Source organism: Parambassis ranga, chromosome 7, assembly GCF_900634625.1.
Source record: "Parambassis ranga chromosome 7, fParRan2.1, whole genome shotgun sequence".
In the NCBI taxonomy this organism is placed as follows: domain Eukaryota; kingdom Metazoa; phylum Chordata; class Actinopteri; family Ambassidae; genus Parambassis; species Parambassis ranga.
In genome coordinates this window covers 10,409,962-10,430,818 of record NC_041028.1, presented here as the reverse complement: position 1 = coordinate 10,430,818, position 20,857 = coordinate 10,409,962, and the positions used below count along the sequence as shown (strand labels likewise).

At 40.9% G+C, this 20,857-nt stretch overlaps 1 protein-coding gene across 2 annotated transcripts; it reads right to left on the bottom strand.

Moving 5' to 3' along the window:
• Positions 1-1,540: 1,540 nt before the first annotated feature.
• slc16a4 (solute carrier family 16 member 4) lies at positions 1,541-20,597 on the bottom strand. 2 transcript variants are annotated; one of them, XM_028410028.1, is made up of 11 exons: positions 20,305-20,597; positions 19,918-19,986; positions 18,765-18,893; positions 14,313-14,445; positions 13,546-13,678; positions 13,295-13,438; positions 13,000-13,161; positions 12,269-12,919; positions 8,158-8,369; positions 6,524-6,617; positions 1,541-4,745 (listed from the first exon to the last, which is right to left on the bottom strand). In XM_028410028.1, exons 4-11 carry the CDS (start codon positions 14,427-14,429, stop codon positions 4,537-4,539), a joined length of 1,722 nt encoding a protein of 573 aa, XP_028265829.1. In that variant the 5' UTR covers positions 14,430-14,445; positions 18,765-18,893; positions 19,918-19,986; positions 20,305-20,597; the 3' UTR covers positions 1,541-4,536. The 2 variants fall into 2 exon arrangements, with proteins under 2 accessions (XP_028265829.1, XP_028265830.1); XM_028410029.1 differs by having other exon boundaries at positions 19,918-19,983.
• Between the last annotated feature and the right edge of the window lie 260 nt (positions 20,598-20,857).

Sequence of the window (20,857 nt, the reverse complement as noted above, 5' to 3'; positions counted from 1 at the left end):
CGAAATTGATTAAAACTATTTTTTTTTAATCTATTTAGTCTGCAACAACTGTCATACCTCCAGCTAGATTAGCTACAAAATACTGCACTGTGTTGCCTAAATGCTCTTTTATCACTCTTGTAAAGATTGTGTAGAGATGAGGTAACAACACACAAACTAGAGGCTAAGTTAGTAATAATGTGGTCTTTGAGGTAACTGTTGCGCACTTTCACCTAAAATGGGTTAATTCTTTCTTGGCAGAGTAAAAATAAAAATAGCTGCAAGCATGAGTAATTACTTCATTACGTTTACTCAAATCTCACCCTTAAACTAGACAAATTTCTAATATTGCCTTTAGACAGATATGCAGTTTTTACTCAACATGCATGTTTAAATGCTTTAATTAGTTACATATTTTAAGACCTAATAATAAATAGTTATCGATCTAATATAAGGGGAAATGACAAACCTTTATAGAGTGATATACACACAGGGCCATTACTAATAGCAATCAATGTAGCTCCAGCTAATGAAATTGATGATACTGATTGATTGACAAGGTCCAGACTTCAATTGAAAAAAATCAAAGCAATTTGAAACTAAACAGAATCAGTCTGTGGCCCACAATATGCATCTTCTCTGCTACCAGTGTAGTCAGGCTGTATGATGAGACGCAAATGTAATGAAAATCTTAGACATTCATCTAAACAATTTACTCATTATTGCTACACAGTTAGGGTTGGTGGTGGAGGCGTCCAAAAAACTAGAAACTTAAAGAAAAACATTGACATTTTACTTGCATGATCTTGGATGGGGTTTGTCTGTGTAACACACAGAGAACACATTGTTCTTAAAAGTTTTCCATGACAAGGATAACATCTTTGTTTTTGTCAAACCTTTGCCATTTGGTGAAACCTATCCAAATCTAGACAAAACATGATAGTGCCATTATTGTGACATTAGTGTTACTAGGCAAAACAACAAATATGAATCTTTTATCAGAACATGCTTGTTCAGGTATTGTAATTGAATATAAAATGTATCACTTTAAATCTAACACATTCATTTCAGAGTAGTTCATTGTAATATGAAGCGAATATATTATTTAATTCTAATGAGCATTAAGTGCAAACAGGCTTATAATAAGATTATGGGTTCTGGTGTTTGAATCATCTTATTTCGTCAGTTTTAAAATGTATGTGCATGTTTTCTTCTACAGAGCTTTCTGGGAGCAGTTTGTTCACAGGACACTGAACACACCACCCGGTGTCATCCATTGTAAGTAACCTTTTGATTAGTTACTGGAATGACATGGAGCTTTTTAAAATGAATATAAAATGCTCTTACAAGCCATTGTTGAGTTTAATTAACGATGAACACAAATGTAATAATACTCATGAGCAGTTGTGTTTATTTAGTAATGTGTCAATAAAATGTGTTTCATTTGCTGCAACTTCTTGTGTTGTCTTATTGGTGCTGAATCACACAATGGTGGACTCAGTCAGTTTATTACAGCTGACCTGCACACTGTTACAGAACTTAAAAATGATCTCCACAGGCTTGTAAAAGGACATCTGTGATTGATTAAGCACATTTTCTAACATCAATCAGTTAACAAATCCATGAGCCAGAGTACGGTAGTATTAAAGAGTGCTGGACCCAATAATCCATTCACTGCAGCAAAAACAGGATCAGACACCATCAAATTGCACTCAGGTCTTTTAACAGAGGTGTTTAAGACATTACCAAAAAGACATCAAAATGACTGAAAAATATCCTGACAGCTAATATGATCCCACTCCCCAATCTACATTTAAAGCATCAAATACTTTTCATAAAAGACTTATTATGGTACAAAATATTCACTGGCCCTAAATCACAAACGCGCATTGGTGGTGAATACAACTCGTAAACCAAAAGAGCTTTTGTGCATGACTGTCGTTATAGAAACAATACAAAGAGCCTTGCTCTGTATTGTCAAAGCGAGTTGAGGGGGAATAATTTGGTACTAATTGAAACAGCATTCTTCAGGCAGAGGCCTTCATCTGCCACAAGAGGGCAACACAACAAAACAAATTCCCCAACTCAAGAATGGAAGTGACTGAACAATTGGGAAGGGGGGGATCTATTTTGACTGATGTAGTTTCAAGTGGTAGGTCCGTTTCTAATGTGATCTTTGGCTGACGTTACAGGAAAGTTAGTAAAAGATACATCACCTCGCAAGGCAAGCAGTGGTCAAAAGCAAGGAATCCACTGAAAACACATAAAACCTCTATCATATAAAAAAGATTCAGCAACCAAGAGATTCTCATATATAAACACAACATAATTAAAAGTTGCATTGCCATTCACTGGCTGCCTGCAGGCACTGTGAAGTCTGGTCAACAGCCTTAGAACAGATCGGTTGGTGCACCGTGCATTTTTATAGCAAAACAAATCCACACTGCTGGTCAGAGATTTACTGACAAAATAACACACACACACACAAAATCCTGCTGCACAGTGAAGCCATCAACCCTCAGTCTAACTGTAGTTAGTACATTTAGAAGACCTTAACTAACAGGCCTCTTCCCTCAGGAGCTAGTGCATTTGCTCTGCTTGGTAAAATGTGTGTTTGTCAAACGTCAATCTCTGTGTGTGATAGAACTTGCATAGAACAGCTCACTAGCAATGAATGAATGATTTTCTCATCTGCAGGCGCTGCAAATAAAACATAAAGTCATGACTTGCTATTTAAATGTGCATTATAGTTAGTGACCCACAAAAGGAAAAGGTAGTTTATAGTAATAAAGGTCACGTTAATAAAATTAAAAAATATATAATAAAACATTGGTTGAGAAAAATTTAATTGTTTTCATTTGTGCTGAAGATTGCAAATGCAACAACTGTAAACAGGTTCAAATCTCTTGGAGCTGTATTTTAAGAACTGAAATCATTAGAAGTGGAAGCATAAAAGAAGCTGGAGGGCTGAAAGTAGTCAACTGAAGTTTCAGTTTAGTAGGTGTTGATGCTAGCACACAGCTAAGAGTAAAGGCTGCTAGCGGTGAAAGGAGGGTTAGGGTTAGTGGGTCCTCTGCAAATGCTGGTATGTAAACAGCTGAAAGTCAATTAGTTACAATGGTCATCTGATAAGTGTCATCTCATCTAATCTGCACTGCTGGAAGCAGTTTAAATGCAGCTTAGATCATTTAAATATTGACATTCTTCCTCTGACAGAGGCCTGTTAATCAGAAATAACAGACCACAGAATTATCCAGTCAAAACTGAGTGTGCTACACAGCTGTGTGCAGTTTAACTATGAGCCGATGTGTGCTGACCAAGAGCAGGTTTTAGATTAACAGTTAAAAACAATTTTTTTTTTAACATTACACAAAGTGCTCCTAAAAGTCAGTCACATACTATACAAAAAAACTATGAAAAGTATGAAAAACTGAGCTAATGTCACTAACAGTACATGGCAGCATGTAGACAAATGTATGAAGGAGGAGGGGGTAAGGGAAAATAACATTTAGAAGATTAACTTCAATAAGAAAGCTGAGAAGATCAAAGTGTTTCCATATTAAAACCTGCTAAAAAAGCTATCAATAATAGCTTTTTTGACAGAAATATAAGAGTATATGTGCGTGGCTTTAGTGAGTATAGCAGTTAAATGCTAGCACATGCCTTCAATAGTGTTGTTGGGACAAAAGATTTTTGGCTTTGTATAACAGACCTAACATTGAGCCTCATGCAGCAATATTCAGATGCTTCACTTGACAGTAATGCCACTTCAGTGCATCGGTTTCTGAAGCTTCTATCACAAACAGAGATCCACTGCCCGGCACAGTCCTGCCAGTGATGCACATGATAGTGAAAGCTAACTGCACAGAACAGTTTTTTTCTTACATTGGTAAAAATTCTCTTGACTGTAAAAATTTCCTCTGTTGTGAAGAAAAGAGGAAAAACAAGAAACCACTGTTGGCAGTTAAAAGGTCAGGGGAAATGTCATGCAGCATAATCACAACTTGGCCCAAAGTGCATATTAGAGAGTACAGGTTTACAGATACAGGTAAAGGCTTTCCAAAAGGTTGGGTGAAAAGTACATCTTCAGGAACCTGTGCTGAGATCACAGAAAAACTCTTGGAAGACAGGATTTTGAGATCAACTGCAGAGCTTAGTTTCTAGCAGTATAATGTGCAATGAATTGTGGCTGCAGGTTTGCTGCTGTGTTGAGGAGCATTTTAATTTGTCAAGAAGTTATGGTTGTTGTCTGCTTCTTCAGTTTTTGTGTTACTTTGACACAGACAGGAAAAGAGGGAACATATTTTGCTGAACAGAGGAATTTTGGCTTTTAAAATTTCAGCATTGAAGTCTGTGCACCAACGTCCCAACAACTGTATGTTCTTGGACATCCTGTTACCATGGTCACAACCTTCTTTTCCTTGGACTGCGTAGTGCTCCTGCTGAAACGAATGGTCGAGGTCCTGACTTTAAGCTGGAGTCCGAAGTCCAAGGTATGCAGCCCTGTGGTCATGAGTGTGTTGGTTTACAACTGAAGGCCTTTACTGGATTTCATTCCTACACAGCGCTGTTCTGCAGGCGGTCAGGGGTGAAGCAGCCATTGGTCTTACAGCTGCTTTCTGCTCTCTTGTTTTGGGACTGTTTCCTCTTGGCCTTCCAGCGCTGAGCCAGCGGCTCCAAGAACAGGGAGAGGGAGGAGAGGAGATAGCAGAGCCCCGCCAGGTAGAAGGAACAGTCATAAGTCTGAGTGTAGTCGTACAAGAAGCCTACAAAACAAAGAATCATGGGGACACAAAGAGTTGGTCTATTCATGGGTGAACAGTGAGCATATTTTAATCATAGTTACATAAATCATGTTGGGGCAAGCTGAAGCAGCCAAATGAAAGAACATTTTCATTTTTGCTATTTTTACAACCTATTTTGAGCATTCACAGATTTAACCCATTATTGTAAGTCCTCATGGACATTTATTTGTTGCATTTTTAACATACTGCTAAAGAAAGGTCTAAATAAACATCGCAAACCTAAACTGTTAGAAAATCATGAGGAACTCTTTGTAAAGCATTTCTGAGCTGGACCTCTTCAGGAAGAATTTAGATTTTTCAGAGTGAATAAAATGCCTGCTGTTTATGTGTCTCACTTCCTCCTCTGAGAACAGTGCAAGACAAATATATGTGTTGGGATGAGATTTGTCACCATTATATTCATGAAAAAGGCAGAAATATGTTGCACATCAAGGCCACATTTGGCCATCTTGAAGCAGGTGACCAGTGACCTATTCTCATGTTATTGTTGTTTATATGTTAAGCTTACATCTATAATCATAGATGTAAGCTTAACATTAAGCACAGAGTTATCACTCGTAATTCCATGATAAAGTATTGTATTATATTGCTTATATACTAAAAATCAAGTTATTTTCTTTCTAGGCTGCACTCTGACACTCTTCATGTCAAATGAGTTGAACTGAACAAACCAGGTCTGGTACTGTCTGGAGTTAAAGGGCATGGCAACGAGTATGTAATCATGACCTGCAGCCTGACAGAGGGCCCTATGGTTTGCCAGACGTCAGATTCTTACTTAAGCAGCAGGGATGGTAAACAGAGCCACATGCTATTTCTGTACTGCCCCTAACAGGGGTCATTAGTCACGTTTCAACCTCCCGAAATCCATAGGCTCCGCTGAGGGATTGCTTAACACAGTGTGGAGGGGCAAGGTTAGTATTCATGGCCTCTTCAGTTTAACTGGGGCCAAATGTTACCAATTAGGCTGAGGGGAGTTATTTTTCCTCGATGCAGCTCACATATTAAAAGACAAAAAAGGTTATCGTAATAAGATATTTTCTATCTTTAGCATTTAATGCATAAAGACAGACACATGCAGGTGTTACACAGATGACTAAAAATACAGGCATTTTTTTAACATGACTAGGAAAACACATGTGTAGTTCGTTAGAATGAACCAGACGTAACGAAAACACTGAAACAAAAACAAAGTTAAACTCAGTGACTCAAACCTGTCTTGAATGGAGCACCGTTCCTAAGGGTTTAACTTGCTTCAGGCATGATGAAATCTGATCTGAAAGCAATCTCTAAAATTCAAGTATGCACCGAGGCCTGGACTAACTTTAGGTTGTTTTTCTCCTGTGCGTTGCAGTTTGCAAACACAGTAACTACACTCACACAGACAGGCTGACACACTACAAGGAATTCATGGCCCCATGAAAATATGTGCTACAACAACCATCCTCAAAAATATACACTCGTATGAAGGCCTGTCAACCCTTTCACTAATCTCCCAACCAATCATTCACTCCCTGCCTGAAGCACCTATAGCTTAACACACACAAATGCACGCACACACAGAAACATGTGAACAAACTTCACCCTGCCCTCTGTGTCACAAATCACTTAACAAACCTAACATCAGTGCTACCACCCCATTCACAGCAGCACATGCACTGTGTATGTTATTGTACATTTGGAACGGTGGGTCAGCACATGTGTGCACATCCTGAGGGTTTTCCATGACATGATCCACTCACCTGCCAAAGGAGGCCCTGTGAGGCAACCCAGGCCGACAAAGAACATAGAGAAGCCCATGGAGTTATTGAGTTTATCGGACCCGACCAGATCTACCTGCAGGGCAGAACAAATCATTATTATCCTGCATACCTTCATACAGCAAGGCTGCCATCAGGCTGCCATCTTTTATGTTTGTGTTTGCAGTAGTTACACAATTATTTGCTTCCCATTTAGATTTTTCCTCACTACCAATATTTACCCACAGAATATTAACATCTGAAATATGTCCTTCAAACTACTGTACCTGAACATGTAACAGTGTCTAAAGTTTTCTGTCAGAAAAGGCTCATCTTTAAAGGCACAATACACCAAGATACTCATAAAAGTTTCACCTAAATACACAAAATTTAGCTGTAAATTATTGATACAGGAAAATTAGAAATCTAGATTAAGTTATCGAGTTGGTCAAGTTGAGTCGCGAAAGGCTGCAATTCCTCCAGTGGCCACTTGAGGGTGGCTTTAACAACACTAAAATCAGTAGCTGCCAGCTTTGCTGGACCCTGGTTCAACTGACGCTCCTCTGCTCATATTTACAGGGGTTCTAATGAGATGCACTGAGATGATGGCAACAACTAGAGCCTCGACTCTGGGCGTCAAAACCTCTCTAATTACTTAATCAATTACAAACTACTACAAATTACAAATCATTTCTGAGGAAAGCTTGTTCAGAAGATTAACAAATAACGTCAGTATGATAGATGAGCTTTATCTAAATCATTTATATCTTCTCACTTGAAAAGTGTGGTTAAAAAAAAAATATCACTTTTCATTATTAAAGTTGTCACACATCACCATTTAGACCCAGAGGCATGTCCTGGCCTTTGAAACCATACCATGTGTGAGTGAAGTCACCCCACATGCATCCTCACGTTTTTCTTTTGAACAGTGATATAACCTGAAGATATTGGATCCCCACTGACTTAATGCACTGTTCCACCCATAACAGTAGGTAGGAAAGATCTCCAACGGTCTGCGTTAAGGATAGGTTTCCCTTTCTGTGCGTGACACAATGATGTAATGAAGCCACTTCACCTTTATGGTACAAAAGCACACGCAAGCACATTTATTGTGAATTCAGCAGATGGGAGAGTCTGATACTGTGGGGTCTTGCAGGGTAAATGAACTACAGACTGATAATATAGTGGGGCTGACGTTGGTGGGATTGTGTGAGAAGTCAAACGATATTGGGAGAGAGCACATTGCCGTACTATCTAAGGGTACCACAGATTCTACAAAGTTTAACTGCCCGTACTAATCTTTATTGATTTTCTACACTTGAAATGTTCCCAGAACTTCCACCATGCACTGTAATGTAACATGATAACACTTGCATATATCAGTCCCTTCAATAAAAATAATATATAATGTAATCATAAGAAAATACCTGAATTAAAAGCTTGTTTGTTAATTATTGGAAACATGATTCTGCATTTTGTTTCAGGTGTTCATTGACTGCATGTGCACTTATTGGCCATCATCTGCCCTCTAATGAGTGATAATTACACAGACCACTGTATAACCTGCATAATAAACGGTTTAAGGTTTATTTATTATGAGTGAGAGCTGTGTATATATTCAGACAGCATTTCCTTACAAGAACAGGCAGCAGCAGAGCCATGTAGCCGCCACAGAAGATGGCAAAGAAGACAGCATAGACCATCAGCAGGATGTAGGAGGTTGCCAGAGGGGAAAGCAAGTTGACCAAGCCACAGAGGATCAGGTAGGCTTTGTGGTAGTGGTATTTATGGAACAGGTTCCTGTCTGTCACCCAGCCTGAGGCCAACTGGGCAATGGTCTCTGTGATACCTGTAATACAAAAAAGGGTGGATTACAAAATGTCAAAATGTATTCGCCATAAAAGAAAAGAAAAGAAAAGAAAGATAGGTGACAAATTCTTTCTAGGACACCGTGAGACAAAAGTGAGTCTTTGGGTTTTTCCTTTTCTTAGCTTTAGGTGATTTCCAATAAAATTGTTGACATTCTACTTACACTGTGTTGAATAACTATTGATTTGTAAGTAGTGGCAGAAAAGCCATTTCTCCAAAACTGGGTAAATAAAATCTAAACTATGACTGGGTAGAACTATGGGGTGAACTTTCCGTTTTTTTGGCTGCTGATCTGAGAAGGTTATTCTGTGTTTGTACCCATTTGTAAAGAGTGAGCCTGAGTATAAGTTTGTAAAAATGATGAAATACTCTGGCACTGTAAACCTGCAACTGCATGGTGCATGTTCAGTAACCCACACATCCCACTGGTGATAAGAATATATCAGAATATTATATATAAGAATATTTGATAAGATATATATGATATGATATATGACATGAATATAAGAGCATCCATCAGGGTGTTGACACCACCAGATGTATTCAGCACAACTATTTAGAAGAGAGAACTTGTGGAACCATTCAATGGGATATGCATCACATCCATTGATGGAGGGTGTTCCCCAACTTTCAAAGAATGGACTTAGTCGATACCATTTACACTAGATAAACACATTTCAATAACCTTTCAGTGAGAACCATCATAAACTGATACATAATACATACAACAGAGAACCATTTAACTCTGTTATGTTGGCGCTAAGATGATCCTGCTGGGCCTTGAGTATACAGGGGTCAGAGGTCAGTGTTCCTAGCTGTATGTTGAACTGAGTTGCAGAAGGTCAGTCAGTCTCAGCCCATAATAACACCAGTAGTTTCAGTACAGCTAAGGTAATCTAGGAGCAAAAAGCCTGTGTGTTTTTTAGGTAGTGCATTTATTCTAAGTTTTACAAAGACAACGCCAGAGAGAGGGTGATGGTGGATCTCCACAAGTATGTTTATGGGGGTGGGGCAGAGAAAAAGCCTCATAGGACAACTGGGCAGGGCAGTAATGCCAAATCCAGTTGTTCTTGTTCTGTTGTCTGTCATTCATCTGTTAACATCTGCATCATTCTAGCAACAACCAACACACACTATTTACTAAGCACAATGCACCTAGTCTGACAAATTATGTGCCTCACACGAGTATGACGCCAGGGCAGATGCGGACTGCTCTCTGCTGAGGTCAACTGGAATGCGATAGGCGATGCGGAAACTGCAGTGGGGTATTGACTGTTGCAGGAATAGCTACAAGCAGACAACACTGAGCCACTGATCAATGAAACAAACTGGTTCTATGCAGATCCGAGTTATCCATCCTTTGCACAGCATCTGCAGCACAGCTCCACTTGCTGCAGTCATTATACCGTCAGCTTTCAACTACGGGGGGAACATCTTGTTGAACATTAATCTGCATCACTAACACTGCGTATATGGTGACAGTATATGGTAAAGTGTTCTATGGGCCTTTGAATGAAGACTGAAAAAATAAGGAATTCTGGCCTTCTTGCTGAATACCTTTGCTGTCCTTACATAACAGAACCTAAAGCACCTTTCTCCACCAAGGTTAGGAAAGATGACATGATGCAGCTGTGCAGTGTTTGTGTGTTCTCCTCTCGTGACCCAAGACATGTCCCGGGGTGTCCCCTGTTTGACTACAGACAAGTTCTGAGTTAGTTTGTGTGTTTAAAGCTCAGCAGGTTAGTTCAGCCCTGCAGCTGTTCCTGTACAGACTCAGCACAAAGCTGTTTAAATTTGGCCCCTCCAAGTAGCACCTTAACCGAAGTGCATCAGGGACATTGGTTCTGTCCATTTCTTTGCTAACAGGCGCAGATGTGTGAACATTAACAGCCCATGAGGCAATGCACATCATGAAGAAATGCTATTTCTTTGCCATAAAGACAGACATTTTGTCACAAGATTAAAGCAAAGGGTTTTAAAAGGCATGTTGGTTTCCCAGCTTCTCTGAAGCCTCTACTGGCTTGTCCTGCCTCCTCTATTGTACGCACTGCCGCCTCAATGCTCCGTTGCAAAGTATCAGCCACTTTAGAACTTGCTCAAACAAAACTAGGAGCCCCTCTTGTCACCACTCCAACAACTTTACTCAGCTAGCTGTTGCTTAGCGACTCCAGTTAGCTCCAGTGTTGATGACTGAGGGTTGACGAAAGGACTGACCCGGACGATAGTGGCCTCTCTCTGCCTTAGCCAAGTCAAAGGGCCTCTATGACAAGCGTCGGGCTCAGGGGGAAAAAGGGACAGCGGGACTTTGGGACGGAGGCTTTGTGATGTGGGTGGCACCCCGTCTCTTTAGCTCTGTCTCCCTCTTTTTCCCTCATTACCGTGCACATGACCAGAGAATGTGACAGAACAAACGTGTCTGAGTCAAAAGGACCCATCAGTCTGCTTGCTGGCACAAACCTCATCTTAGTAAACACACAGAGCATCAGGGAAAATCTATATCCACTGTTTTTAATTACAGAAACATCAGAGAGGCTGATTTAACACCCATTTGTTTGTCACATTTAGTGTAATTTAATACAGCACCAGTACCTGAGTTTGTTTTCATCTGAGCAGCATTTCTTGTACAGCCATAATGTTTCCTGAGCCCTCAGTCTTCTCAATTTTCTCATTTTATGCTGCAAGGTGTCAAGCTGCTGCGGCTAACATTGTGACAAAAATGCTGTATTCTTACATCTGTCTACTTTATTTAGTACAACAAACCTTTTTTCCCTTAAAGTTAAAAATGCATCACCTGAACTGTTCCCTGTGCTAGATATGTTTGCACCAAAACTCATTGCAAAAGAAATACATCTCTGTCTATCTAATAACAACTGATTTCCAAGGAAACAGATTATAAAACAGTAGTGTGTAACACATAAATGCACAACCCCATCTGGAGTATTTCAATTATTCACAAGGCCTGAGCATGCACTCTTACAGAAGTACACGCACATGTAGCCAAAAATGTTAATGCTGTGTTCTGTTCATATGGGGTGGCCTCATCAATGGCATACTGCTGAACCCACCCGTCCTGGCCAGTGGACCAAAGTTCAGCTTTTATGTAAGCACATTCATTACATAAGACTGCAGAGTCTGAGCAGCTCACAAATAATTAATGCTTAGAAGTTGACTGAGCACTTTTTGCATCACTTCTTAGACTGAGACTTAAAAAACCTGGACCTCCTGGTTCACAGTCACTTCCTGCTAGAAGCCAAAGACATTAGGGCAGCAGTCTGATATCTGTTTAGTCAGGAGTGTGTCGGTGTGCGGTCTATTTTTGTGATGTGGTGTTTTACCATCCAGTAGCTTTGATTTGAATTGACCTCCTTAGTGCATTTAAATAGGAGAGATGTAACATTTTAACCAGTGCAGTCTGTCTGCTGTGTCAAATAAGATAAGATAAGATAAAACTTTATTAATCCCGAAGGAATTTTTTGTGCCAGAGGTATCAAGTTACATTAAATGCAGTTAAGTACAGAGTATAAGAGTATAAGTGTCACTATAATCCAAAATAAGAGTACATGATGAATAAATGATGAAGAAGGTTGATAAGAGAAGTGACATTATGTCAAATACATCTATTTACTAGTTTTAGGAGCAATCTTTTGAAGCAGGTATGCTAACCAGCTGGCCAAGAAACAGTTAGGTACAACACTTCCTAAACACCTACACATGTTCAGTTAGATAGAGCCATATTAGCTGCTTTCCCTGTGCTTTCCAGCTTGTTTACTGTACAGATATAGAGGTGTAACTTTTCTCTCTACTCCAAAAGATCAAACTATCCCTTTATGCTGGGTTGTCATACATAACATAAGTAGAATCTTTTGAGCAGTGTCTCACCTGCCACAGAGATGATGAAAGAAGCATCCATAGCATCAATGCCCAGGGTTCTTGCGCGTGCAGATAGGTGGAAGTAAGGGATGAAGTAGGCCAGCTGACTGAAGACCAGGGACCACGTGTAGATGCAAAAGAACGGGTCCTTCAGCAAGGAGAAATCCAGTACTTTGGCTTTTCTGACAGTCACCTCACTCGGCAAGCTGGTATGTGAAGGAAATCCCACAATGGTGGACCCATTCATGCTGCCGTTGAGCTCCGCTGAACTGTCTGGAGTTGTGGGTTTACACTGACCAACATCATGGTGGGGCTCATGGCCATTCACACCATTGAGGACAAGTCTGGTCAGTTCAGGGTTCGCCGAGTTGTCCTGGAGTTCCTGAGTACACTGCCCCCCAAGGTTCTCAGAGTCCTTGTGAGGGCGAGGAGAGGATGAAAAAGAGTCTGATTTGGAGACACCATTGGATAAGTGAGAGGAGCCACTCAAGCAGTTCTTAGTGTATTCCTTCTCTGAGGAGCTCTTGAGAGAAACAGCTGGGCTCTTTTGGGTAGGAGAAGAGGTAGGGTTTGAAACAGGCGACTTCACTTTGATGGGCCGCAGAAGCATCCCAGACGCCACCAGATTCAGCATAAGACCACCAAGAATCAGCATCGCACCTGTGAATGGCAAAGAAGGCTCAGGTCATCACATTAAATGTGCCATACTATTGCCACAAACTGATGTTGGACCTACCGACCTTGCCAAGCATATTGGTCCAGAAGCAGCTGAGTGAACGGAGCGAGGGCAAAGGTCAACCCCATCCCAGAACGCCCAATTGCATACGCTGTTGCTAACCTTTTTCTGAAGTACAGTGCTGTCACCACTGAGAAGGACTGGTATAACAGTGCAAAACCCATTCCTGAAAGGAGTTAGCAAACACTGCTTCAGTCACAGGCACATCATTGAAAATAATTCACTTCCAGGGCCATAACATAGACATCCTTTTATGACATCAGAGAAACAGTGAGGGCATAATACGCATTTTAACTCACCAACTATAACTCCCATGCTGATGTAGAGGAACACCACACTGCTGGCAAAGATACTAATAAGGAAGCCTCCACTAACAAACAGTGCCCCAGTAATGGAGGTTACCCTGGCTCCTAACTTGGCACAGGCCATGGAGGCGATGGGGGCTACAAAAGTCACAAAAGAGGAAGCGCAAAGACAAATAGAGTTTAAAAAATCCTTGTGGGCTGAGAGATAAATTGGTGATACATAGGACAGAGTTTTCAATTCAAACCTCCAGACAGACGCAGACTTGACATGATGGAACCGATCCAGCTAATGCTCTCTGCTGAGCCTCCAAACTCATCTTGAAATGCCACAAAGAAGATCCCAAAGCTCTTCAGAGTGCCCATCACAAGGACATTTACCTGCACACACACAAAATTAAAATGTCAGATATAAAAATGTGTTTGGCACCACTACTGTGGAACCAGCTTTCTACTTGGGTTTGGGAAGCAGAAACCACCTTCACTGTTAAGACCAGGCTTAAAACCTTTCTTTTTAGCAAGGTGCGAAACTAGTCTAAACACTAGTGTGTAGAGAAGCTGGGTATAGATACAGTCACTTGTTTAAATGGCTACTGCCATAGGTAGCATAGGGCAGGTAAATTCTTAACTTTTAGTATAGCTATGTTGCTATGCGCCTACACTGTTGAGGGACAGTCGAGGGAAACATGATCCACAGAGCAGTTTCCTGATGGTAAGTAAATCCACTGTAATATATCCACAATAGCATGGGTGACAACATCAACAACCTTTATCTGTAATGTATGTTGTTTGTTGCATGTTTGTTCCTCTCTCTCTCTTTCATTCTCTCTGTCCTGTCTACCTCTTCATCTCCTCCTCTTCCCGGCAGGCTATCAGCAGGAAGGTTTTTCCTTTATGAGTTGGGTCCTGCTCAAGGTTTCTTCCTGTTAAGGGAGATTTTCCTTGCCAAAAATTGAATTAAAATGCCACATTCATTGATGAAATAAGATATCTTAAACATTTCACGTGCACGTACCAGGAAGCAATGCAGCACAACCATCCAGCCCCAACCTCCATCTGGTGGGTCCTCATACTGGATCTCCTTCTCTTTCTCCTTCTTTGAGCTCATGGCATCCTTCCTGAACAGGTTCATGGCGGCCTTAGTTTCACTTCAAGGGAAATATAAAAATGACTTCAAAGTTAATCTGGCAACAAATAAATGGAATAACATGGAATGTACTCACAGTTATAATTACTATGAAACTGCATTATTTTTCTTCTGCAGTTTTTGTTTCATGCAACTTGTCAGGAAACTCCAAAAAGTCCATTCCATGACTTTGAGCCAATGCGTTGTTTAACATGAATCAGTTATCACTGTGCTACAGCAAGCATGTCTGTTCACACAGCAGGCATGTGCATGCTAAATCACTGACCTGTGAAACAGCTTTGTCACAGAAGCCTGGTTACTTTTCCACCTCTTTTGATCCTATAACAGCGACTGCACTGGACAGTGTGTATCAATGCTGTTTACATTAAGGGTATCTATGCTGCAGCTTGTGCAAATATTGAACTATGTGTATCCTCAGGTTTTTGGTCGGCACTTGTAGCAGCGTATGTCAGGTTGATACTTTGTGATCTTTAATTTATGAACTTACTTGTGACCGTGTTATAACCCACTACTAATATAGTAATTAGCAATATAATCAGATCCATAAAGTAATGTAACAGTTGCTGTTAAGATGCATATGCATGCATTAACACACAGACCTGCTGATACTGTGAGTGTAATGCAGCATCAAAGGCAGCGAAGACTGTGAGCAGATGTACACTACTAATTAATGAGCAAGTAAATATTCACAAACTTTTCATAGGCCTCAAGAATTTTAACATTAATTTTTTTTTCCACAAAATATATACAACACACTCATTATTTCAGTGAATGTAAATAAAAGTTCATACAGCTGGTCTGTTAGACAGCAGAGGAGGCCAAAGAGGATGATTTAATGACTACATTGATAATTAAATGTTTTGTAAACTACATTACACCACTGTGCATTCACATGAGCATATACAGTATATGTGTAACAAATTAAACTGTGTGTCTGAAGCTTTGTGAAATGAACCCGATAAAATGAACCTGTTCCTGTGGCTGTGCAGTGAGCCAACTGTACTGCAGTTTGACTTGGCATCCTAACAGGCAACGTGTGACCTTGAATCACTTTGAGCCCCTCTTGGAACACGTTTCCAACGGATCCTCCTCCCAAGACTTTGACTTGTGTCAGCACATTTATAACCTTGTTTAAAGAAAACATACGAAACCATGTGCTTTCATGCATAAGCTACAACCAGAGTAAAACAATGATTTTCTGAAGACAATACTAGCGTATTTTAAGAGAACTGGAGATGAATTAAAAATACAAAAACATTTATGCAGATCTTTATAAGTAAGAAAGAGAAACAGAGGCCACAGCTGGATGCAGGTGCAGCGCCAGGGCCAGAGATAAACCACAAGAGCAAACAGCAGAGGAGATTGAGCAAGAGAGCCTGACGCTTGTAACATCACTGCTGATGGCATTGAGCATACTCAGCTCCACACTGTACGTACTGTACATAAGCACTCCTACTGAATCACAAGGACCGAAGGATGTGCACTGTAAGTTACTGTCTATACTGTAACATCCTGTCACTGTTATCATTTCACAGTGTGGTGTGTCTCCCCCTTCCTGTGCTCTAGTAACTCCTTGACTGATATACTTTATCACTGTACCTTGACTGCTTTCACTCAACGCTTGCCTCTCACAGCACCCTCACCTCTAAGACAGGACTTACTTTAAATCTGCAGAAGGTACAAGGTGTAAGTACACAATTGCTGTGTTTTGTAGATTCTGTTAATTCAGCTGTTTTTACATTAGCTCAACTCTCGCTCCCCACATTTTACCACACTGCTATAGTTTGTTTGCATTTCCTAATACTTTGCTCTCATCTTATTTGTCCTAAAGAGATCTTCTGCCCTCTGTGGAGCCAATCAAAATCAGCCAGTGTGTACTCCAAATATGAACCTCTGTGTACTGACGCAGCAATGCACCTGACGTACACTCTGTTCTTTAGTAAAGCTGAGCCATATAGAATTAATGGCCAACTTTGCACTGTGTTTTTTCAGAATTAAACATAATGTTGAAAGCATAACATTCAATTAAATCTTGGGTAAACATCCAAACGTGTCCTCACATTTCAAACACATGGAGAGCATAAAATGTAACCTCGCTTCACGTCAATGGGTCAAAGTCACCTGGAGGAAAGTGTAGTAAACTGTGTGTGTTTATCACAAATATCTGCATCCAAACTCAGTCTGGCTTAGACATGTGTAAGAAGAAAGGACCAAATTAGACAGGGCGCACAGAGCGGATTAAAAGTGGAATGAATTGGGCCAGTGTAGTGCGAGGAAATATTTCCCCCCATGTGCTGTTAACAAGTTGTCCTCAGAGTGTGCTTGAGTGCGTGTGAATGTGACGGGAGTCTGAGGGCTTGAGCGATGGGGGAGTTCAGAACCTTGTAGTGCGGTATTAACACCATGTTGCTGACTGCTTGTGCCCAGACGTTCATTCTCCAGCTTTTTTTTTTTTTTTTTTTTTTACATTGTCTGTGTTCCTACATGTCATAGATAACTTATTGTATTTTTTGTCGATCGTATATGTTTAACACGTCTTTAGCTTGATTTATGAGAGCATGACAGACAGAGCAAACTGGAAACAGGCAAAGTCTTTAAGGGTCCCAGTGGAGCTGGATGTAAATAAGGAATGCAGGTTTTGTGGTGTTCAGTTTGTCAACCTTCAGCTCTAACAAAGGTGTTAAATGCATTTCCTTTCCCATAAACACATGCAATGTCAATAAATGTGAAAGCACTTTAGAATCAGTACTGTTTGCAGCTCTCGGCTGTCTTCCTCTTTGTCCACACTGCTATGAAAAGTGGCACATAGTAGAATTGTGAAATTGAACAAGACCCCAAGATACTTCTCCTCCACTTGAGGCAGTAACTTTTTTTTCATACCTGATGCTTCCACGCACTGCTCTGAACTAGTCCAGTGAGAGCTGGAAGTCTCAGCATGATTAGACCAGCAGGACCACGTCTGGAAAAAGCAGGGACGTAATCCTGTGGCCCCCAAACCAGACCCCTTCCAGCCCTGGGCTGCACCAAGAAATTCTGTCCATGAAGATTATGAACAGAATTGGTGACAAAGGGCAACCCTGTCACCAAGTACTCCATACTCCCAGTAGGAGTAGGAGGTGTTCAGGAAGAGGGAGGTGTGGGTTTCCCTGCTTAAGGCTGCTACCCCCGCATCCCAACTCCAGATAAACTGAAGAAAATGGATGGATGGAATTATTCTACCAGGAGCCCCTTATTCAAATTAGAAATGCAACTTACATTTCATTTTAACTTGTGCTAAAGTTTGGATTCATTTTTTGTTTTACTTATGGTTAGTGTTCACAGGTTCTATCATGCATCCAACGCATTCCTGTAGCATACATGCTCATTTACTTGCCCTTTTATGCATACTATTGGTGTCCAGTGTGATTTTCCACCTCTGTCCAAACATTTAAAAACAAATACAAAAGACAACTGCACGAAGGAGAAAGCAATCAAACTATCCACCATGTTGGCTGGTGTGAAAATTCCAAAGCCAACGAATTACTACACACATAGCTGCCCAGTTCATCATCATCCTACAGTAATTTCAGAGTGACACACTGCAAGGTTTGTCCATCTTTACAGTTAATAGAAGTGGTGCAACCTCTCATCCGAGAGTACACAGTGCACTAAATGCTACATTCTTAAGAGAAATGCGGACACATCTCTTACCTGTCTATATTTGCATGGGAATCATATTTTTTTTATTGCAGATCATTCTGTTCTCTTGCCTGGCCAGCCATAGCATTTCACAAAATGGATATGGATGCAAACGGTACAAACTGTAACCATTTATCTGAAAGGGGTCGTTAAAAAATTTGCTTTTTATCAGATTCTACATCAGACTGTAATTAAGGTTCAGTGTACACCTCTGTGAATTCCATTCACTGCAACCCCAATATTGCACCAACACACGCAGTGCAGTTGTGTTAACAGCTATCTGTGCAGATATCATTCATTTTGCATCCAAACAAAAAATTCAAGATTTAAAGTGCAACTTTGTATTCGATGTTCCCATAGATTACAATGGGAAGCTGAAATTTGATGGCCAAAAGATAATTTTTCTACCAGCAAAGTAACTTGGATCAATGACAAACATGCTATGATCGCAGAAAGTTACACATTAGTCTTTTCTGACAGATGTCATTGAGGTCAGAAAATCTAGACAAACTGGAGAGAACCACCCACACATAAATATTTGTTCAGAGAATCTGTAGTTACTTAAAGCTACAACAAAGGCGACACCCTAACCCAAAGGCTAACCCTGCCTGAGTGACAGAAATGGATAGTTATGACAGTTACCTGTTACGTTGTATATGTAGTTTGCCTGAAGGCACTGGAGGTGAAGGCGTAACTCAAACGTCCTACTTTCTGAGAGCCATTCTTAGGTGGGCACTTGGAATTATGGTTGCATCAAGATTAGATGTATACCTATAACAAGAACACCAGAATGATGAGCATGGTAACAAATCAGTAGTGAGGATATAAAGAAACAAAATAAGGAACATTTAGTCATGCCACATAATAATCTGTGCAGACAAGTTTAGCAGCAAACTCACTGTAATAGTAGATCTGTTACACTGTATACAGTAACTATCCTGACCACACTTTGGTAAGATGATCTCCCTCTGCAGCATTACTGTTGTCAAATGTAGCCAGAAATAGGTTTTCACACAGCAGACCGTAAAGGCTTACTTACATATGTAATAATGACTGGAGGTAAGGCAGAGCAATCAGAACAGGTGTGTATTACATTTAGCAGAGTATATAACAACATACACAGTGTAAATATGAGGGATTGATTCTTTCAACTCACCCATAACTGAATTTTTAGCAGACTGTCATTGATAGCTCATCTTTTTTCATCCCTTTTTGACATTAACATCACAGTTTGGAGACTTTGTTGTTCTGCATCACTTCACCCTCTTCACCTGTTTCCACACCAGCCCCTCTAAAGCATTCCATCAGTGTGGTTTGTTTTTTGTTTAATTTGCCTGTCTGATATCTGTAACCTGGTTCCTCACCAAACAGAACTAATGAAGCTGCCTGGAGGAGCAGCAAAAACGTCTTCCAAGTCTACAGGTCCAGTTACCTCGCTTCAACCCTTTGAATGAAAATGACCTGGATGACTGAGAATCTGAACATGAAGATTGTACCAGCCTACGACTGCTTCCGTGTGCTCCCTATATTGGTGCCTTTTAATTCTATCTACTTTATTTCGGTTTGTCATATATTTTCATTCATTTTCCTTCAAAAACTAAAGTTACAACCTGCAGCTTTCACCTCAATGACCACAGCTTTCCCTCTACATGTTCTGAGAAAAGCTAGACATCAGCACGGAGGAACTGAGATTATGTAGTAACTGCAGGGTGTTTAGCTGGAAGCTTTCAGCTTAGTCCAAGGGTGCATACACAAAACGGTATTATTGTGGGGGGAGAAAACAGGGTGGTCTTACCGTGTGAGCCAGTTGTTATCTCCACTTCACAGGCCTGTTGCATTGCGCCCCTCGCTCAGCTCAACACTGCTGGGAAGCAAAAGAAGAAGGTTGAAAATGCAGATGCGAAAATTTAAGCGACTTGACACTTAAAGGGTAAATTTCAAGAGGATGCCATCTAGGTGCCAAACTCGCACTGATGCAATCTGGGTGAAAAGTTTTAAACCCAAAAATAACTTAAAATGGTCAACAAAGGACAACAGTGTGGATGAGCTGTGTGTGTTTTAGTGTGTGTGACAGCAGAGGTGTTACAACAAATAAAAACAAAAAATACATCTCATTCTTAAAACGTTATGTGTTGACATTTTTACAAACTGATGGATAAGGAGAGAAAGCACCAGCACATACCTGTAACTTCCTTCTGTCGTCGATTTGCTTCTGATCCGATTTTAATTAGTTGGATTTGACGCGTAAATTGGGGGTTTCTCGCTCCCTGGTTGTGCGTCCCTGAAAGGCGTGCGCATCCACAGTGAGGGACCTTTCCACGAGGATGAATTGTCGCGGGACGCTTTTCTTCGAAGATGTTTGTGCCATAACTTCGCCTCTATGCGCGGGACCCTCCTGACTGCATCTCAACATCTCAGCCTCAGCATCGCTGCTGGTTGTGGCGAAGAGCCGCAGAGAGCAAAGCCTTCATGAGGAGAGCCACGTGACTGAGACGTAGCAGTGAACCCCATCAGAAGGCTCACGGGGTGGGAAGGAGGGAGGGGAAACCCACCATGCGGTCAAAACATTTGAGCCACCGCAGACTTCTCTCAGGTCTGGACTGAAGGCGGTGCGCCACCAAGTTGCACTGCAAGAAGGATCAAACGCTGCCTGCAGGTGGATCCAGACCGGCGCGGGACCTCAGCGTGCACCTGGCACCTCTGCTCCTCAACGAGTTAAGTCGCATTGTGACAGC

What these genes read in the sequence shown, in the direction of transcription:
- slc16a4 (XM_028410028.1), bottom strand. Translation starts at nt 14,429, where the DNA reads ATGAACCTGTTCAGGAAGGATGCCATGAGCTCAAAGAAGGAGAAAGAG. An exon ending in CTCTGCTGCTGCCTGTTCTT is followed by an intron (nt 6,618 to 8,157) that starts GTAAGGAAATGC and finishes TCTGCCCTGCAG; the next exon opens with GTAGATCTGGTCGGGTCCGA. An exon ending in CACAGGGCCTCCTTTGGCAG is followed by an intron (nt 4,746 to 6,523) that starts GTGAGTGGATCA and finishes TTTGTTTTGTAG; the next exon opens with GCTTCTTGTACGACTACACT.